Below are 20,073 nucleotides of genomic sequence, written 5' to 3' on the forward strand. Positions count from 1 at the left end.
ATTTCGATATTTATTTCTGTTTTAGAGTCATCATACAAAAAACCGTTAAAAGACCAAACCCCACAGAAGAATTTCCGAGCCAAGTCTCGGTCTGTGTCCGAGTCCGACTCCAAGAGTCTCCATGACCTGACCAAATCTCCAAAGTCCGACTCGGGCACCAGGAAAGCTGATCGGCGAGCCCGGTACTGGAAATTCTTGTTTGACAACCTGCAGCGAGCTGTGGATGCCATATATGATACCTGTGAGACAGACGAAAGTGTTGTAGAATGCAAGGTAAAAGCTTACGGAAACCTTTTGTGTGTCGTATGCATGCTACTGCTCATTAACAAACAATTTTTTCCCAAAAATACAGTATTAAACACCAGTATTGATGAAGTGTTGACAATTTTGTATCAAGTCATCAGGTGTTTCTGGAGGGGTTGGGAAAAAGCACACAATATCTAAGTTTAACTTACAAAATCTGTCCACAGTGGGGAGATCTGCAAAACTGAAAAATTCAGGTTCCTAATGCAAGATTATTAAATTAAAAGTGTTGATGTGTTTGTGCTCTGTAAATTGCAAGATTTTGTATGTACAGAAGTTTAATTTATTTGATTCTGTACACAGGAAGTGATCATGATGTTGGACAACAGTACCCGGGACTTTAAGTCGCTGATTGAGCGTCTCCACACAATGAAGGCGTATGAGGACGCCACAAAGGACGGAGACAGGTGAGAGGCAAGAGGAAGTCAGCGGAAGTATTCTATCCATCTAGACAGTTAGATAGCTTGTACTGAATTAATTCTCCTCTTTCTCAACGTTGCCTGAGATAAAACATAACTGTACAGTAGATTTTGGTATGTCTGCAAAGTATACTCCCATCTGAAATTATAATCAAGACTGTTACCACATGATATGGGAGACTAAGAAAAAATGTAAACTGGTTTAATTAATCTTTGTTTTGTGTCTACCTAGTTGATTAACTTTATTTATCTGAGAAATTGTGTCCCTGTGCTCATCAACTGAATACAGTAAACCTTTCACCTTTTACAGACCTAACTCCATCGCGTGGGAAGTGAGGAAAATGTCTCCAGGGAAGACCACCAGTCAGGGACAGGGACCAGTCAACGCTCCCACCAGCCCCGCCCAGCGGGTGCTACTATTTACAGACACCAATAAAACAGAGTAGGGATTGGTTGCTTTTATTAGAATGGTCTGAACTGTTTCAAATCACTGGCATGAGAAGTGTTCAATGAATATAACAAATAATTCTGTTAACACATGTATGGTTGTCCTTCAATTTTACTGTTACTTTTTTTCATTAATGTTTATTTTACAACAGAAGTTAAAATTTGATATTGATACGTGAACATAAGATGAAAATAAGGAATGAAACTTTAACAAATAATTGACCTTAAGATCATTAAAATGTCCATGAAAACTCTTAACCAAATGATTGTCCAAAAATGTTCATGAAGTTCTCATGAAGTCATTATTTGGGGTTACAGACCAGAGACCAAGAGGAATGGTAACAGTTGGGCTGACAAAGTACGGGGAAAGGTCTCTCCCTCCGACTCCCCAGGGGTAGGAGGGAGCCCATCCCCCTCTACCTCCTCCCCTCAGACACAAGACAACTCTTCACCTGTGTCCCCGGGGCCAGTCCTACCTTCCCCACCGCCTAAACAGAACGGTCACATGGACGATGTTGACACGGATGGGAGTACCACTATAGAAGGTATAGAATTATTTAGTATTTGTGGGTTATGTAGAGAAATCAATTACCAATTTATTGCATTGTGATATTGTAAAAAGTTCATAGAATTAAATAATGAATGTAATAATTTTTCTTTTGAATGACACATTGATAAAAAAAGTTTCTGATCAATTTTTTCTTTGAAACGTTGATCAAAAGAAAAATTATTAAATTCATTTTTATTAAATTATAAAAACGTTGAGTGACAGTCACCAAAAATGTAAATGATGACATTGAAGAGGCACGTAGGAATACACAACAATAACAGTAAGAACATTCAAAAAGGATAAATATAATATGTTTGGTGTATTGTTGTAGATGATGATGAGGGTTGGGAGACAGTCAGACCAACAAAGGGTCGGGCCAGGAACTCTCCCTCTCAGAGATCTCTGGAAAGTCTAACAGGGGTGGGGAAATCCCCGGCCAAACTTCAGCGCACTTACTCCGACCCTCATGCGGGGGGTCTGAGGCGACCGCCCTGGAATCACGGGGGTGGGAAAGGAAGAACCCCACCCCAAAAAACACGGTCCTCACTTGGAGAGAGCCGAGACAGCGAGAAAGAAAACCGTCCTCAGACCCTGTCTTTGTCCAAATCAAGACTGGATTACAACAAAAGTTGGTCAACAGGAACCCTAAGTAAACTGACAAAGTCCTACAGTAGCTCTGTCTCACAGAGCAGCAAGTCCCCACCCACAGTCAGCACACAGGAGAACAGGGGGGAGAGGAAGCCCGCCCCTGAGAGAGAACCCCCCAGAGCTCAGGAGGGACTGGTTAACAAGATGGTGGAGGAGGTCAAGGCGGTTTCCCCGGTGATGGAGGAGTCTGCTACAGAGGACGAGGAGGCTCTGGTCATTGACAAGGTCAGGTCAAGGTCATTTAAGATATGAATAGCAATAATTATGTATAATAAAATGTTTATGTAATGCATGATCAAACCATAAAATCGTAAATTTGAACTCTTGTTAAAAAGTTCACACAGAATTGAATACTTTTGCTCTTCAGTAGAGTCTATTAAGGAGACTTATATTAGACAAAAGAATCACTGGTTATTATCTCTAACTATGTCTTTGGTAATGTAATTTTGTAGTTTTAATCATAGACCATAACTTTGATGTAACTTTCTGAATTACTCATTTTCAACACATTACATTCAACTCTGCAGGCGCTGGAGTCTGTGATGGACGAGGAAGAGAAACTGACCAATGAGCTAGAGGCAGAGCAGCAGCAGGCGTTACAGACAGCAATCGAGGAGGAGGAGTCGTGGCTGAAGGAGCTCGCTCGGGAGGAGAACACCGTCATCGATGTCGAGACCGAGACAGAGACGGAGAATGAGCTCGGGGTAAGTTCAGATCCATCAATATAGTCATGTGTTGTTTTGTTCATCATCTTTTGTCTGACATCATTCTCTGATATTAATTTCATGAAAATCTCATTAAGAAGAATATTTTTACCCAGATGGGTTTTTTTGTAGAGCTTGGATAATGATATCTATATGTATTCTTAAATTTAATGAGCAATCATTTCTATCCCTGATTTATTTCTTTTATTCGATGAGCTTGCTCTGTTTTAGTCGTAAAAGTTGTTGAGATTAAGACTTACATCCATCATTTGATGGTCGTCTCTAATGTTGTGGTGTATTTGTTTAGATTTTGTGTAAATGTTAAGATTATCCTTCATTTGATGCTCTCTGATGTTATGGTATATTTATAGAACACCATGAGTTCCCTGGAATCCTCTCAACCATCTCTGGACTGGGACACCATCTGTGCTCAGTATGAAGGTAACAACCAAAACCAACAAACACTGAACACCTTATTATCTTATTGAAGAAATGGAATTGGAAAACAATATGCTTCTGTCATTGATGTGTCTTATTTTATTACTGAAGCTCTATATTCCATGGATTGTTTTTTACTATAGCCCAGTCAGACAGTGAGAAGAGCAAGTCATGGGGGGACATGGTGGAGGAGGATGAACAGGAAGTCAGGACCCCTGGCCACGCCGTGCACATGCACGAAAAGCTGTCCTCTCCCTCCCGTAAAAGGTAAAAAATTACCTCACCCTCTTGCAAAAGGTAAATATTGTCCATACCCTCTCGCAAAAGGTAAAAATGGTCTTCTGAAGTTGTATGGAGCCAGTTTTTGTAAAGCGTCAATTTTTTACAGGTTTATGGTAATGTTACTAAGTGGATTAAATTGTATTATTAATGAATAATTACAGTAAACGTTTCTCCTAATATTTGGAGTTTTACCTTCATCAATTCATGAGTAGAGGCCACAAGGTCCATGAGCCATCTCAAATTTCAAGGATTCTACAGATTCGTTCAACTGCTTTCTCAAAAATATTAGATTTTAAAAATCTTATTTTATGAGAAAATGGGGGACTATTTCAAAATTATTTGAGTTCTTAAAGTTTAAATTGACATAAGTTGTTAATTATAGTGATATATTACGCATGGCTTGTGTAGTTCCTACTGACCTTTTGACAAATTTTCATTTTTATTTTATTATTTATTTTTTATAAAAATATAGATCCCCTACAGAGTCGAGAAAGAGGCATGAACAAAAGCAGGCCAAAGCCAGGCAGCTGAGAGAGAAGCTGATGCAGGAAAAAGCAGAGAGACTCAAAGAAATCTCAAAAAAGGTACATCATTCATGTATCTTATCAATGTAACTGATTTTTTTTTCTGTTGACAGGAAAAATTCATTTTTTTAAAGAACATTGTTGACAGTTGATTTTCCTGTTATGTACAGTACATGCATTATCAGAATACCATTGTTTGAAATGATTTGTAAGATCAGGTACGGGGTTGGGTTTCATGTTTGCCTTGATGATATTAGTAGGTATTTCAGAGTATGTTGTGTATGTACTATGTGTATTTGCCCACTGTCATTTGGATTTGTTGATGGAATCATGTAACTTTGAAATATGTATTTAACCAGTACCTCTGACAGGTGGAGGATTCTGTTTGTTGTTTGTCTGTTATGTAGTATTTACAGTTTAATGTTGACATGTTCCTGTTAGGTTGAGGAGGTGCGAGCATGGAAGGATGAGCTGCTCCAGCAGAGGAAGGGAACCATACAGAAGAAGATGGCCAAGGCAGAGGAGAGGAGGCAGCTACAGATCAGGATCAAGGCCCAGAAAGCTCATGAAGAGGAGGCCAAGGTTAGTCAAGGGTCACATATACATGTAAGAGGGGGTCACACATAGGAGGCTGAGGTCGATGAGGGAGGGGAGGGAGTCGCAAAAAGTCAGTCAAGGGTGATACAAAGGGGTCCAAGGTCAGTCGCGTCACATTTAATTGAAGGGGTCATGCTTATACATTCATGTAAGGAGAGGGGGTCAAACATCCATGTAGGGGTCACACATAGAAAGCAAAGGTCAGTCAGGGGTCACGCATAGGAGATCAAGGTCAATCAGGGATCACACAAAGGGAGAGTCGAATCACAATTCTTAGGAATAGGGCATTCAACAACGAAAATGCAAGTCAAATACCATATTGCAGTGTACTCGTTGAATATGAGAAAAAAAAGAAAGGTCGAAATCCCAACTGTACCGTTACACATTAAATACCAAGTTTAACTAGATTAGTATAAAGCAGGTTATACTGGTTGAGTTTGACTAGAAAATGTGTATCAGAAACAGTGAATTCCAGTGTAAATAACATCAACATTAGGTTGCTAACCTAATAATTACTTGAACGTTTTAAAGTGGTTTGTGTTTCATATTTGTGGACAGAAACCTTAGTTACTTATTGTTTCTTTCAGTTTAAAAACAGTCAGGAATGAGACTAAATTTCATCTTTCTTTCTTTTTTAAATGATTTCTGATCATTAAACTAATTAGTAATGACTGAAATTCATCATTTTTAGAATAATGATGAAAAACAGTTTTATCTATTTGGAGTTTATTTTGAAAATAAATAAGACTCTATTTCATCATTTTTTTATCAAATTATTAAGTCTGGGCACACTTGATTATCTCATTTGTTTTACGGGGCGCACTACTTTATTCTGGTTTCAGTTGTGTGGCAAAACGTTTCTCTACACATGGGATCATGGCAGGATAGTGTACTTTATCTCATTGTGAAGTATATGGGTGAGAAGATTAAACTTGGGAATGGAATTATGATGAAAATAATTCAAATTTACAAGCTTAATAAAGTTATGTACATTACATAGTTGTAGAGATGACAATAATCATTTATTTTTCAATATGATGGATTTCAGTCTCACCCCTGACTGAAAAGTGTATTTTAGGCTTTATTTTGTCGAAGAATTTTATTGATATTTGGGATTTCTTTAGTTTTGAGGAACAAAGAATTGAATTACAGTGGATGTGTTATTTTGAGAAGTTTGAACTGAAATGAAAATAAATTTATTTCTGAATTTTGAGCTGTTTGATGAGATGTACATCCATGCATATCAAAGTTGAATACAATCTTGAGCACATTTTTTACAACATGTGTAGCAACTATTTTTCCTTTGATTAGATGAGTTTGGAAATATCCAAAGATATTCCTAAATTCAATTTTTAGAAAGGTTACAGAGTGTCCAATAAAAAATTTTTAATTTGGCTTCTGAATTGCAAGCTTTTGCGGCATGATTTTGGTTTGCATGGCAAACACTTGAGTTTGTGTCGGAAGGGATGGGCTTATTTTCTTTGTAATTTTTCTAAGGGCAAAGAAATAGAATTTATCAACACTCTGGAGGCTCAGAACAAACGGCATGAGATCATGTCCAAGCACCAGGTGTCTGAGGCCCGGCTACAGGACATACAGGTGAGTGGAACAGGTGTGTGTGTCAGAGAGAGGCTGACACCGGGTCACACAGACGTCATGTAGAGGGCACCAGTAAACTCCTCATCCTACACTATGTGTGTTATTTTTCACATCACATTATTGTTCATGTTCACTGTTCAAAATCAGTTTTGTTCATGCTTAAACAGTCCTTTAGATTAAGGAATGGGTTTTAGTTACATGAATCTTGATATTATTTTATGTTTGTGAGCATAAAAATTCTTAATGATACACAATATGCAAATCCCTCTCAAGTTTTAATTCTAAAAATAAATTGGTTATCATGTAATATTGTTATCAGAAAACTTAATCAACCAGATTTGAGTACGAACTGAAGAAAAAGTTAACTATTATAATACCTGGTATGATAGACAGTTTTGCATGTGTAACATTTGGTTTGCTTTGTGAATAATATCTGCTTTATCCAGGTCAATTGTTAATGGCTGCTTTTGAGTTTTGCTGTTGTCCTTGTTAAATTCTGGTGTAAGATTGTTTAAAATTTAAATGCAGGTAAAATAAATGTTCATAAACAGGAAGAATTGATTTCATAAGTATTTCAGTCTCTGGTGACAGAGTACTAAGAATTCAGAGCAGTGTTACAGTTAAACACTTCTGTACCAAGTATCCACTGTACACAAAAACAAAGTTTCTGATGTTTATTATTTTGTTGTTGTAAGACTTATTTATCTATATATGTAAAGAACTGTACACTGAAGTTTCTGATGTTTAAAACTCTTGTAAGGCTTAGATCTCCACAGTACATATTGAATTTGACCATGTAAATCATTTTCACATCAGGATGAGCGTCAGCGTCGACATGAAGAAAAGCTGGCTAAGGAGGCGGCCGTGGAAGAGAGGCGGAAAGCTCTGGAGGCGGACCGACAGGCCAGGCTAAAGGAGATGGAGGAAAAACGGAAACAGAGGTCCGCCCGGGCGGAACAGCAGCAGTTGGAGCGCGAAAAGGAGAGACTGGAGAATATCAGGGCCAAAGAGAGGTCAGTAGTGAGAGTATTAGGAACTTAAGGCCATAGAAGTGTCAGGGGTCAGGACACAGAGAACTGAAGGTCGCAAGAATATTAATGTTAAGAAGGGTATAGGGAACATAAGCATTGGAAAATATCAAGGCCTAGAAATGGTCAGGGTCAAAATCAAAGGAAAGTAGGGTCAGTTTATTTCTTCTTACATTAAAAAAAATTTCTCTGCACAAAAAATAGAAATGTGCTTTAGACCCATTAAATTTTGATATTCGTTAAATGTTGGTTATGAATTTTGTTATAACCTGCATTTTATGTTCTTTTTTAATTTTAATAAGATTTCATGCTATAAGGCTTTACGTTACTTTATCAGTGTGCAAAAAATCATTAAAAATGCTCTGTTAAATGCAGAAGAATATTGATAACCTAAAAGAACATGAAATGAACAAGTAATTTTTTGCCTTCAGAGAAAGAGAGGAGAGGTTAGCTGTATTGAATGCACAACACCAGCAGCATATACAGGAGTTACAAAAGAAGATCCAACAGAAAGTAAGAGGAGTTGGATTCAAGTTTTGTTGATATGTACCTTATTACTGAAAAATTTGCAATGATAATGCTGAATTGCGAGTATTATAATTTGAGAGAATTGTTTTTTACAGCAAGACGAGACGAGCCAGCGCCACCAGGAGAATCTACAGCAGATCCGAGAAAAGGCGTTTGAGATGAGTATCTTGAAGCATTCAACCGAAGAACACAATGAGGCACCCAACGTTGTACCGTACGACCACAAGAAACTGTGTACTATCTGTAACGTACTGGTGGGTGTAGCTCGGGATACCTGCTCCCCTGTTTGATTTATTCTACATTCTTGAGATTAAAAGGGAAAATATGCAGAAATTCTGATATGGAATCATTTGAATTTATTTTAAACAAATATTCTCGGCTAATATGGCATGTTTTGATTTGATGGCTCGTTTTCAAAGGTTATGAAAAAAATGAATAAGACAAAATTTAATGTGTTTTGTGCAGATTACGTCAGAAGTCTACTTGCTGAGCCACTTGAGAGGGAAGAAACATCAGCAGGCTCTACAGGACAACAACTCGGGAAAAGCCATGTCAAAGCAGGAAATCGTAAGTCTCCCACTCTGATTCTATCGTAAGTCTCCCACTCTGGTTCTATTGAAAATCGTAAGTCTCCCTCTCTGGTTCTATCAATGGAGCAAGAAATCGTAAGTCTCCCACTCTGGTTCTGTCAATGGAGCAGGAAATCGTAAGTCTCCCACTCTGGTTCTGTCAATGGAGCAGGAAATCGTAAGTCTCCCACTCTGGTTCTGTCAATGGAGCAGGAAATCGTAAGTCTCCCACTCTGGTTCTGTCAAAGCAGGAAATCGTAAGTCTCCCTCTCTGGTTCAATCGGAAATCGTAAGTCTCCTACACTGGTTCTATCAATGGAGCAAGAAATCGTAAGTCTCCCACTCTGGTTCTGTCAATGGAGCAGGAAATCGTAAGTCTCCCACTCTGGTTCTGTCAATGGAGCAGGAAATGTTAAGTCTCCCACTCAGGTTCTGTCAAAGCAGGAAATCGTAAGTCTCCCATTCTGGTTCTGTCAAAGCAGGAAATCGTAAGTCTCCCACTCTGGTTCTATCGGAAATCGTAAGTCTCCCACTCTGGTTCTATCAATGGAGCAATCTAAACTTCATTTTTCGGCATTTGAGATCAGGAAAATAGGGCTCTTCTAACTTAAGTCAAAATAACCTTAAAGGTATCATACACATTCAGTGTGGTCGTACTAAGGGGCCTAAGTGTTTAACAAGTTTAAAATGTTTGGTTTTGTTTATACTTATATGCAAATAATGAGAAGAATTTTGGTCAACATCTTCAGAAATTTGTTACATGACCTCACAAGATTACAACCATCGATCTCTTGTCTTGTAGGAGAACTTTAACCTGAAGCACATTGTGAATGCTCCCACAAACAGCACCCACCCCAAGATAGTGTCGGAGAAAGAGCGGCTCAAGTCCATGAAGAAGCGCTCCAAGAAACTCCGACAGCGGATGACCACTAGGTGGAGCTCTTCTCACATTACCTCATTTAGGCTTACTGTTTATAAAGAGAAATTATTTGATTTGTTTAATTATGCATCTTGAATTTTTTTAAAATGATGCACAAAATAAATGTCTGACATGAGTACAGCAAAAGCCTACAAGTTTTGTTTTATAGGTGTTTTCATCAACAATTTTGCACTCTGATTATTTATAACTCTAGCACAAACTGTAAAGCATTGTCTGATTTTCTGATAACACTAGCTTTACGTTTAAAGCATTTTTCGAGTTTCTGATTCAAGTCTTCTGAGTTTCTGACTCAAGTCATTCTCTTGTTTACAGAGGACATGAGTATGAGAATTCTTTGTCCCAGAAACAGCAGCAAGTTGAGTCCGAGCACAAAGCAAAGTAAGTCAGACTCATGTGAGTCAAGTCACTATATCATTGAATGATCCTCATCTACATTGTAACTGTCATAGAGAGCAAAGTCCACACTCAAGTCCTGATTGTTGATAAAGCTGTAAATTGAATTGGTTATTGACAGGATACACAAGATAGTGCGTGACCTCAACAAGTACCTACAGACCCAGGACTCGGGGCCCTGGCCCCAGAACAAAGTGTCCGCCCTGGACCGCGCCCTGGGCGAGATCGGCAGGATCATGGACAAAAAGGTAAGGTCAATTCTAAGGTGCAGATAGGAAACGCAATATCAATGATTCTATAGGTCAACTTTTTACACCAGATTGAGGTGAAGAAATTATGTCCAACAAAAAATCACTTCACATTGTAGGAAACAATGATGGTTTAATAAAAATAAGATAAGAAGAATTATTGCAATTTAATTCAAAATCTTCAAAGCAATTTCATTTTGTATGATTTTTAGAGTCCATTTATTTTTATCGACAGAGTGCCAATGACCAAGGGGCGCTGCGAGTGTTGGGGGGACTGAACAGTCTGAGTAGGATCCTCCATGTCCTGGACAACCCCTCCCCAGATCTACCCCCTGTCATCCCTATCAAGTAGGTCACATGTTACATTGACCTACTTTAATTCGGTCATGCTTTAAAAAGTCATGTATAAGTAAGGAATGAGTGGTCCAACTTCATATCTATTTATATTGCATTTTCTGGAATTCAACTATTCCTCTAAGGATTAATAAGGCTTGCAACATTAACTTATTGTTAATAATTAGTTCCATTTATTTTGCTCTCTGACATTGACTGGGATTGAGGCAAAAAAAAAAAACCAAGAATGAAAATTGCAGTGTATGATTGTCCCTACTGACTTTTCTGTCTGTTTTAGAACTCTGACCCTGGCCAGCACCGTGTGTAGACAGGCGTGTAAGAGTAACTATGACAACTGTCACTACATGCTGTTCACCAACAAGATCGGAGTCATCGCCGACCTACTCATACAGAGGCTCACAGTCAGTTATTGCATTGAAATGTTCATATAGGGGAAAATTATCTACTCATACATATTGTGTATAAGCACATACAGAAACAATACAGTTAAATCAACAGTCCTTTTGAAGGCTTATATTTAGTAATAAGTATGGGGAAACGCTTACTGTAGTTACTTTAGGAATGTTTAAGCAGAACATCCTCACACAAAAGATAGATGCTACGTTTGTTTTATAAAGATATCTGACTTCTTTCATAGTTTTGTCATTGAGCAAAATTTCCACAGATTTTAGAATGAATCAACATAAATACACTTGTAGTACCTGTTACCTGATGCCCAGCCTCGCCCTGGATCCGGCCAATCAGCTGTCAGCTCCCTGTCTGGTGGTAGCACCACAAGTGGTACCACAGGTAGCCGCCTGCCCTACGACCCCCTGGCCGTCAGTCTGATGCAGCTCCTGGCCACCGTGCTCTCGTGCTTAGCTAAGCACAGCCCCGCCTCTAACGTCAGCGAAGCGTCTGCCGAACGGATGAGTGGAACCGTGGATACGGTGTCCACTCGCAGCAACGACCTTATTAGGTGAGTCATAAGTAACGACCTCATTAGGTGAGTACACATAATTAGTAAAAACATGATCAGGTGTGTCATTAGTAACGACATGGTCAGGTGATTAAGATATCATTTTATATCACTTCATCAAGTGAGGGGTGAAGTAGAGCAATAACCTTATCTAGTATATAGAGGGCAGTCGGGTCAAGTGAGAGGAGGATGTGAACAAGACAAGAAAGTATTCTCATCTGGTGGGGGGGGAGGGTTTTGGAAGTCTAAAACCTTTCTCTATTTTTTTTTTCACTATGGCAATTGAAGAAATCAAAAATTATATTTAAAACATGCAATGTTGCCATTAGCTGACTGCATAGAAAGTTCAACCAGCAGCACACAGAGTACGGGTTGGAATCTGAGATTCAAATATTGCAATAATATTAATCCAATGGAATCCATTGGATCAAATATCAATGTTTCAATATATTTTCTTCATTTGATGCCTGAATGATGTGATGAGTTATTAGTTAAATGCAAAGATAAAGTTTAAATCAGAGTTGTCTTTCTTTCTCTGAAGTTGGTTCCTTGTTTTATTGATATGTGTGTTTGATTACATGTATCAAATCAGAGTTACTGCTCTTTGTACACATGGACTGATGATGTTGTTCTCTATACAGCTACGTGGTCAGTGTGGGTATTGTGGACAAGCTGACCCAGTATTTCCGTAAGGTCCAGGGCCCGATCGATGATGACAAAGACGGAGCCGAGTTCTTACAGCATAGCTTAGGACTTCTCGTCGCCATGACCAAAATCATGTCGAAACGGTAAGGGATATTGTAGTGTATGGGGGATTGTAGTTTATCTATTGAGTGGTGTGTAGTGAGATAGCCACTACTGTAAATCATGGTAGCCATGAAAAAGGTCATGGCATTAGGTAAGTTGGAGGATTTCTGTACAGCCATTATTGTTTCAGTATGGACAGTGTATTCTTGTATCAGTATATAAAGTATGTACAGTGAATATGTATTTATATATGTGTATCAATCTCTACAGACCACACAGGTCAAAAAGAACTCTTATTTTTATTAAATTACACATGTGTAAACCTTTACCTCAGTAAATAGACAAAAACTCCTTTTCTCATTGACCGAGAGGAACAAGCAATGGTTTATAAATTATATGGAACTTGTAGCAATACTGATGTTGCATATCAGTTTGAAATAGGTTGCACATGTATTCCTATCTAAAGCCACTTTTACCGGTACTTACCATTATATTAGTATGCCTGCATAGCATTTGCAGGTTATCATACCAATTTTAATGAAAAAAAGACTGTTTAATTTACTGCTGATCTTATATTTGTATCATTTCTCTATGTTTAACTTTTGATTAGGGCAGTTAGGCTTATGCACAAATGTAACTGGTTAGCTGTAAGATATAAAGCAGTGAAGTGTGAAGGCAAACATTGGGTACAACAGTCTGAGGAGATAAATTTCTGCATCCAGAAAGTTTAAAGGTTTAGGGTACTGCATGTAGCAGAAAGTGGTTAAGTCCCAGCAAATCAGTTTTTTTATTGGCACCTCTGCTCACGTTGAATGGTCTGTGTATAGATAATCAGCCAGGCTTGATCCCTGTGATTTTAGTTTGTGGTCATTTCCTGTCTGTGTTCTTAATCTGCGACTCTGATCATACACCAACAAACAAATATCATCTTCTGATTTTAAGATCTGTAGATATAAAGTAAGCAGTTAAGCTTTATCAGTGGTGACAGGGGTCAGCAGTGAACCGTCTAACTGTAGGTGAACGTATATAATTAGATCTCTAGTTCTATTTGGTCTAAACTGCTGCAGGTGTCTGAATTTAATGTGGAAAAGATTGATAATTTGCTCCAGTGATTTCACTAGAAAATAAGCCGGTTATAACTCATTTGTTAATATTAAATCAGATTTTCTAGAAGTTTGAATAGAAAACATAAATAAATGTATCCGATCTGTCGGTAAATCCCAGATCTCCCCGATCTCATTGGCCATGTGACCTCCCCCTCACCCTTCACTCCATTTAGTGGCCATCTTTAAATCTGCATATTAGCCATGAAATGTGAAATAAAATCAGATAAAGCTTTAATTCTGTTGATATCTTCATTTTTCTCTGTCGTTTAAGTCCAATCTTGAGCATCAGGTCGCCATTTCAGTAGGTATAATGATTATTGACATACTTTATTTAGCGTTACTTGACTATTAACGCATTCACAATCACTCAGTCACACAAAAATAAAGCCAACTTGACAATTTTTATTTTGTTTATTAATCCCAGTTCATGATCTCTCAGAAAGATGAACACAAGTTCATACAAATCCCTCATCATCTGAACCCCAGGGCAGGCCTCCAGGGAGAAGCCCGGGGGTTCTGACATGAAAAATCCTTATTCATCAAGATGAGACCTGAATTATATTTACAGACTATCAGTTGCATCTAGGAAATATAAACAAAGGTTCTCAAAAACGTCTTAGTCATGAATATACTGTGAACAAAAGAGACTTTTCATTTATATTGTATAGATGTAGTAAATGCTTTGATAAATATTGTACCATGTGCTAAATAAGTATTGATGTGGTACTGTTTTGACCTGGGAAATATGATCTCAAAAGGTAGTTTACTTGGTATGCAAAGAGATACAGATTCAGAGACAATGTGTAGATGGTTGGAGGTTGTTGCTGAACACTGCATTGTCGGATACCCACGGGTGATCGTGTCTTGCTTATCACTGGTGATAAGTAAAAAGTGCAATCACCGGTGGGTATCTGAGGATGTGAACACTGCAGTTGGCTAATGATATAATTCTATGAAGCCATATACTGCTTCACATCTCTCAATACTACATATAGAGTCCCATGTATTGTCTCACAGGTATAACCAACCCCCACCCCAGCCCATTTTCTGACCCTCCAACCAACCCCACCCCTGACCCCCAATTCTCTGGCTCCATGCTTTATTACACATGTATGTCTTCATTTGTTGGATGGTAGTGTGTGTCTGGTGAGAATGTTGAGGGCTATTGTTTTCACTTTTTTCTAATAAGTGATGCCAACTTTTGAAAATTTATCTTCATAGCAATGATGTCTTTCATGGCAAAATGTTTCATGACATTTGGGAATTAAAAAAAAATGTTGCCCCTTCTGTTGCAACACCGATCTTCAAGTTTATTGTGTGCCCTTGATAAATTCAATATAACAATAAAAGAAACTGACAAACAAAACAAAACAGAATTACTAGTATTAAACACATGGCTTTATCAGATTCAGACAATAAGACAATTATACATATGTTACATACTCCGTATTCAGCTTTAAGTCCAAATTAGGTCCATATTCAATTAAGTCAGTGGTAAAAAATCAGCAACCGGAAAAAAAGGATGCTTTATCAAATTGTGTCACCATGACGATAACATACAAAAATTATAACGCGTCAAATAAATGCAGTGATAATGAAATAAGAAAGTTGCGGTTTGTTGTAAATGGGTTTTTTTATTATGAGATATAGGCATATTTGAAATTCCAATCAGGAGACAAAGATTTGCCTTGAAGATTTCTGAGAATTGAAATAATCTGTCTTAAATCAACAATGTTGGTATATATGTTTATCACACATAAAATTAACTCTAGTTCAATTTAGAATTCATGCATAAGTTTACAAATACTAATAGATGATATTTCTAGATAATTGTGAGATAATGTCATTGATTCTCTTATGATCAGCAGTTGCCAATGTCTAAGCCTTCAGAAGGAAAATGTGGCTTAACAAATATGGCTGATTGGACAGATATAGGATGTTCATGCTATGATTTTATTAACGATCCATCATTTGACTCCAAAAAAAAAAGAACCTTCACCCATTTAGGTGTGGGAGGTCATAGGAAGTGACCCACTTTGATTTATACATATGTGTACAAGTAGGATTGAGCAGTCACATCACCACGCACAAGGGTTTTTTTTTTTTCAGATTGATCATGAAATAGCTGCATGTAATGAAAACGGTACATTCCTATGATAAAATAGAATCTCATTGAGCCCAACTTACACCCCGCCCACTCAAAACATACTATCAGGAATATATTCAACTTTTTAATAATATCAATGTTTTACAAAAATTTAAATACAGCATACAGATATTTTAAATTTTATTTTCTTATATGTATTACTCCAGATTGATCATGAAACAGCTGCATGTAATTAAAATGGTACATTCCTATGATGAAATAGAATCTCATTCAGCCCTTCCTGGACCCCATCCACTCAATTCAATATTTTACTGTCACAATGTTTTACAAAAATTTCAATACAGCATACAGATATTTTGATTTTATTTTCTTATATGTATTACTCATGCAAATTTACTATCACAAAGAGGATGTTGAAATGTAAACACAAAGAATGTGGTCTACTTGCTCATTATTAGAAATACGGGGTATGGCTCAGCATAGTTCTCAGAAAGGTAGAAAGTTGGTCCAGTGAATCCATGAGAGCCAGACGTCTGTCTTGAGACTGTCCATTCTGTCCTTCAGAGATCTGACATTACACCACTCTCACTGTCATCTTGTCTCTTCCTTTACCCCGACCAGCTTTCCTTTTCAGAGCTGATGAGGATCCCGTCGTATTTTGTGGGATTTCCTTTAAGCTGTTGTAAGCACTCTCTGTCTGTAGCTCTCTGAGCAGCGGTCGTTTGTGAGTATAATTTGTCTGGTATTTAGGGTCATGTAGGGACCTGTAATTATCTGGCCAGAGATGAGTGGGGACCTGTTATTATCTGATGAGGGCTGTGACAAGTCATGACAATGATGAGCGAGGGCTTCCACCGATCTGTAATTAACCATTGTGAGGGGGAGGGAACCAAGAAACCCAATACTGGTCCCTCAGGAAAGCAAGGGATCAATATTGAGCAGTCTGAATTACTGCTGAATTGTGTGATTTTCTGTTGTTTTAAACTATTTGTTTTAAGTTTCTTTTTCTGCGGGCATAAGTTTAATATGTGATTTAATTTTGAAATAGGTACATTTAATTTTTGATATTCTGAACTTATATGTTATTTATTAGTATTTTTCTGACTTAAGATGACTCATTATTAATCTTAGACTTACAGAAAATATACCCTTTTCCGCCCTGTGCGATATAAATCGAAAATTTTCCTACCCGTGTGATATAAACCGTAGGGGTGTGATATAAAATTCATATCACACTCCTCTCCAGCAATATTCGGATGTTATATCACATCCCTATCCGTTAATCATCGGCTGTTATGACATAGAGTTCGGTATGCACCATTTAATACCCATCTCCAAGTATGTTGTCAAATAGTTACATCGGCGTCAACTTGGTATACAAACAGCTGGCGCAAAATTTTCAGGGAAGTTTGTTAGAAATGGAATATATAGACACGGAGCGATTTGTTAACAATAATCATTCATCGAATGATGTTATTTAATGTTTCTTTAATATTAACTATAAGTATATGATATAAAAATCATAACATGGCAATTTTTATATTGCATCCTATATCAATTTGATGTCCTTGACCCATATTATATGTGTCTAAGTGTGAAAGTAATGAATCAAAACCTCATTGAGTACATGAAACAAAATAACCCCACACAGAGGTCAAACAAAATAACCCCAAACAGAGGCCAAACAAAATAACCCCACACAGAGGCCAAACAAAATAACTACACACAGAGGTCAAACAAAATAACTACACACAGAGGTTAAACAAAATAACTACACACAGAGGTCAAACAAAATAACCCCACACAGAGGTCAAACAAAATAACCCCAAACAGAGGCCAAACAAAATAACCCCACACAGAGGTCAAACAAAATAACCACACACAGAGGTCAAACAAAATAACCCCACACAGAGGTCAAACAAAATAACCAAACAAAGAGGTCCAAAAAAAATAAAATCCCTATTTCAAGGTCATTATTTTATGTCCTACACTCCCAAGCTAGAGCCACAGAGATGAAGGTCATGTTTTGATGGAGCTTACCGTATATACTCGCCTATAAGTATTGTTCGCCTATAAGTCGGTTGCCATTTTTCAAGTTTATTTTCAAGATTTTGCCATTGACCCTCTTATAAGTTGGGTAATTTTTTCTGGATAATCAGTCTACAGATTGCCAATAAAATAAGCACATTTTATCAAGCATGACTATATTCTAGATAAAAAATATTGGTGTTTGACCCCTCTGTTATCATTTCTAGCTGCAATGCATTTTAATTAAAAGTGTTGTGTTCAGTTAACACATCTATCCTGGATGAATAACTTTCGATTTTGGACGCCATTTTTTTTTAATGATACACTGATGAAAACTTGGTGTAAGCTATAAAAATATTTAAAATACTATTGAAAATTAAATGATAGTGATTTTGATCCCCTGTTGACTGATTAAGATGGTATAGCCCCTTTTAAAAGTGGTGTGTTAGCTTGTGTTGTTTTAGGTGACATGCCACCTACAGCCACCAATATAGCTATTATCACCTCATGTGTAATTAATTATGAATAATTATAAATCGATCTTTATTTTTTTTTAAACAGACCAGGAATTATTCTTGTGTTTAATTTTTAAGTATTAAACAGAAATTGCTGTTCTGTAATCCCACTAGATCGCTTTTAGACGCCATGTTTTTTAATAGTTTTCTGTAAACAGAGTTATCTTTCTTGAAGTTTGTAACTTACGATTTTGGACGCCATTATATTTTTTAAACACTCATTACAACTTGATTATAGCTCAAAAACTATTTTAAATGCTATTGGAAATAAAATGACAGTGATTTTATCCCCTACTGACTGATTAGGATTGGTAATTAGCCTCCTAAACTCAGTGTTGGCTTGTGTTGTTTTAAGTACAGTTATACCTACAGCTATTATCACCTCAGGCGTAAATAATTGCCTGTTTAAATAAAAAATACTATCAAATAAACCTTGTTCATATTTTAAGAAATACAGTTGAAAAATTCAATGTATTTATTAAGTGTTTATCTTTTTAGTAATTAAAAAAAAAATGTCAAGTATATGGATCGCAAGTCAAAAGTTGGAAGCAAAATGGCACCCAAAAACGAAGTTTTACTCAGTGGAAAAATTATCTGATTGTATGTCACGCCTATAAGTCGGACCCCTACTTTTAATTCAAATTTCTACTCCCAAAATACCGACTTATAAGCGAGTATATACGGTACCTCAAATAATGTGTACAGGAATAAATTTCAAATTGCTGTTACTAGGGACAGACTTTAGATAAAGGGATCTTACCTTACCTTAGTACAGGTAATTAATACCTGATTAAATGGACAAGGTTACTGTAAATGTATTACATTTGGAGGGTATGATATATTTGGCGAAAAACTAGTTTTGGAACAAGTTGGCGTGGATTTGAATTAGCATATGAGACTTACATATACATGGCATTTAGCGATGTACATAATTTAGGGGTAGCTGCTAAAAGCGCTAAATAGAATACACAGACAAAGATTGTACGTCTAAATTACTCTTACTAATCAGCTATCTATTTGACCTTTTTAGAAAGTATATCCTTATTCAGTTTTCATTATAACTTATTTTTCCTGTACAATGTACCATTTTTAACCGGGTTTTCCAACGAAAAAATCCGGTTATTAAAATGGTGAAAATGGCAGGCGGCTGGCAAAAGGGTACCCTCATTGTATGGATAACTCCTCCTACAGTTTTCAAGATAGGAAGTTGTTCTTTTGCAGATCAATTGTACATATATCAGAGGTGTGCATATTGCTAGGATTTTGATTTCTGAATATTTATGAAAAAAATACCAGCTTTTGAACTTAGTCATTTTTTGGCAAAAAATTGCATATAGGGTACCCTCAATGTACGGATAACTCCTCCTACAGTTTTCAAGATAGGAAGTTGTTCTTTTGCAGATCAATTGTACATATATCAGAGGTATGCATATTTATGAAAAAAATACCAGCTTTTGAACTTAGTCATTTTTTGGCAAAATATTGCATATAGGGTACCCTTTCACCTTATCCATTTCACTGGATACGGGTTAATGTGGATTATGGATACAGTTCACATAAAAGAAAACCCAGTTTGCTGTCACATTGACAGCTTTTCACTTGTTACACTCTTAAAATACTAGTGTATGATGACAGATGTTACTGAAACCTGATCTCAATTAACTGTGGCCTTGACAACTCATTGAATGATCATGCAATGTATTCTTGATAAATGAAACAATATCTTAATATATAACCATAAAGTGGGCATTTCATAGCGATGTCAACGACCTAGCCGTTATCATCTCATTTAATGTTGAGATGTTGTGTCAGCAATATTGATTGATACATGTAGTTACAAAAAAAAAGAAATATTAAAGATTAAAAAAAATATTCTAAGCTAAAAAAAATCATTTCACACATAGATCTTTTAGGAACATTTCCTGTGGTTAAGATGTATTCTATGATATTAAAATGAAAGCTATTTATAAACTAGAAAAAAAACACATCACATTGATTTTGACTAAAAAAGCTGACAGTAAAATTCTTAAAGGTAATACAT

General features: G+C 36.9%; 1 protein-coding gene across 2 annotated transcripts in view; it reads left to right on the plus strand.

Moving 5' to 3' along the window:
* The window catches only part of LOC128175873 (S phase cyclin A-associated protein in the endoplasmic reticulum-like), a 37,560-nt gene that overhangs the window by 4,260 nt on the left and 13,227 nt on the right, over nt 1-20,073 (plus strand). For both annotated transcript variants that reach the window (XM_052841728.1, XM_052841729.1), the window contains exons 3-24: nt 26-273; nt 607-710; nt 1,033-1,164; nt 1,488-1,714; nt 2,051-2,592; nt 2,895-3,071; nt 3,443-3,512; nt 3,653-3,776; nt 4,264-4,375; nt 4,757-4,897; nt 6,410-6,511; nt 7,328-7,524; nt 7,971-8,052; nt 8,163-8,321; nt 8,533-8,634; nt 9,439-9,569; nt 9,889-9,954; nt 10,091-10,217; nt 10,453-10,565; nt 10,849-10,972; nt 11,270-11,529; nt 12,171-12,317. In XM_052841728.1, the coding sequence (XP_052697688.1) occupies nt 26-273; nt 607-710; nt 1,033-1,164; nt 1,488-1,714; nt 2,051-2,592; nt 2,895-3,071; nt 3,443-3,512; nt 3,653-3,776; nt 4,264-4,375; nt 4,757-4,897; nt 6,410-6,511; nt 7,328-7,524; nt 7,971-8,052; nt 8,163-8,321; nt 8,533-8,634; nt 9,439-9,569; nt 9,889-9,954; nt 10,091-10,217; nt 10,453-10,565; nt 10,849-10,972; nt 11,270-11,529; nt 12,171-12,317 (3,487 nt within the window). The remainder of the gene's footprint in view (nt 1-25; nt 274-606; nt 711-1,032; nt 1,165-1,487; nt 1,715-2,050; nt 2,593-2,894; nt 3,072-3,442; nt 3,513-3,652; nt 3,777-4,263; nt 4,376-4,756; nt 4,898-6,409; nt 6,512-7,327; nt 7,525-7,970; nt 8,053-8,162; nt 8,322-8,532; nt 8,635-9,438; nt 9,570-9,888; nt 9,955-10,090; nt 10,218-10,452; nt 10,566-10,848; nt 10,973-11,269; nt 11,530-12,170; nt 12,318-20,073) is intronic.

Source organism: Crassostrea angulata, chromosome 3, assembly GCF_025612915.1.
Source record: "Crassostrea angulata isolate pt1a10 chromosome 3, ASM2561291v2, whole genome shotgun sequence".
NCBI classification, from domain to species: domain Eukaryota; kingdom Metazoa; phylum Mollusca; class Bivalvia; order Ostreida; family Ostreidae; genus Magallana; species Magallana angulata.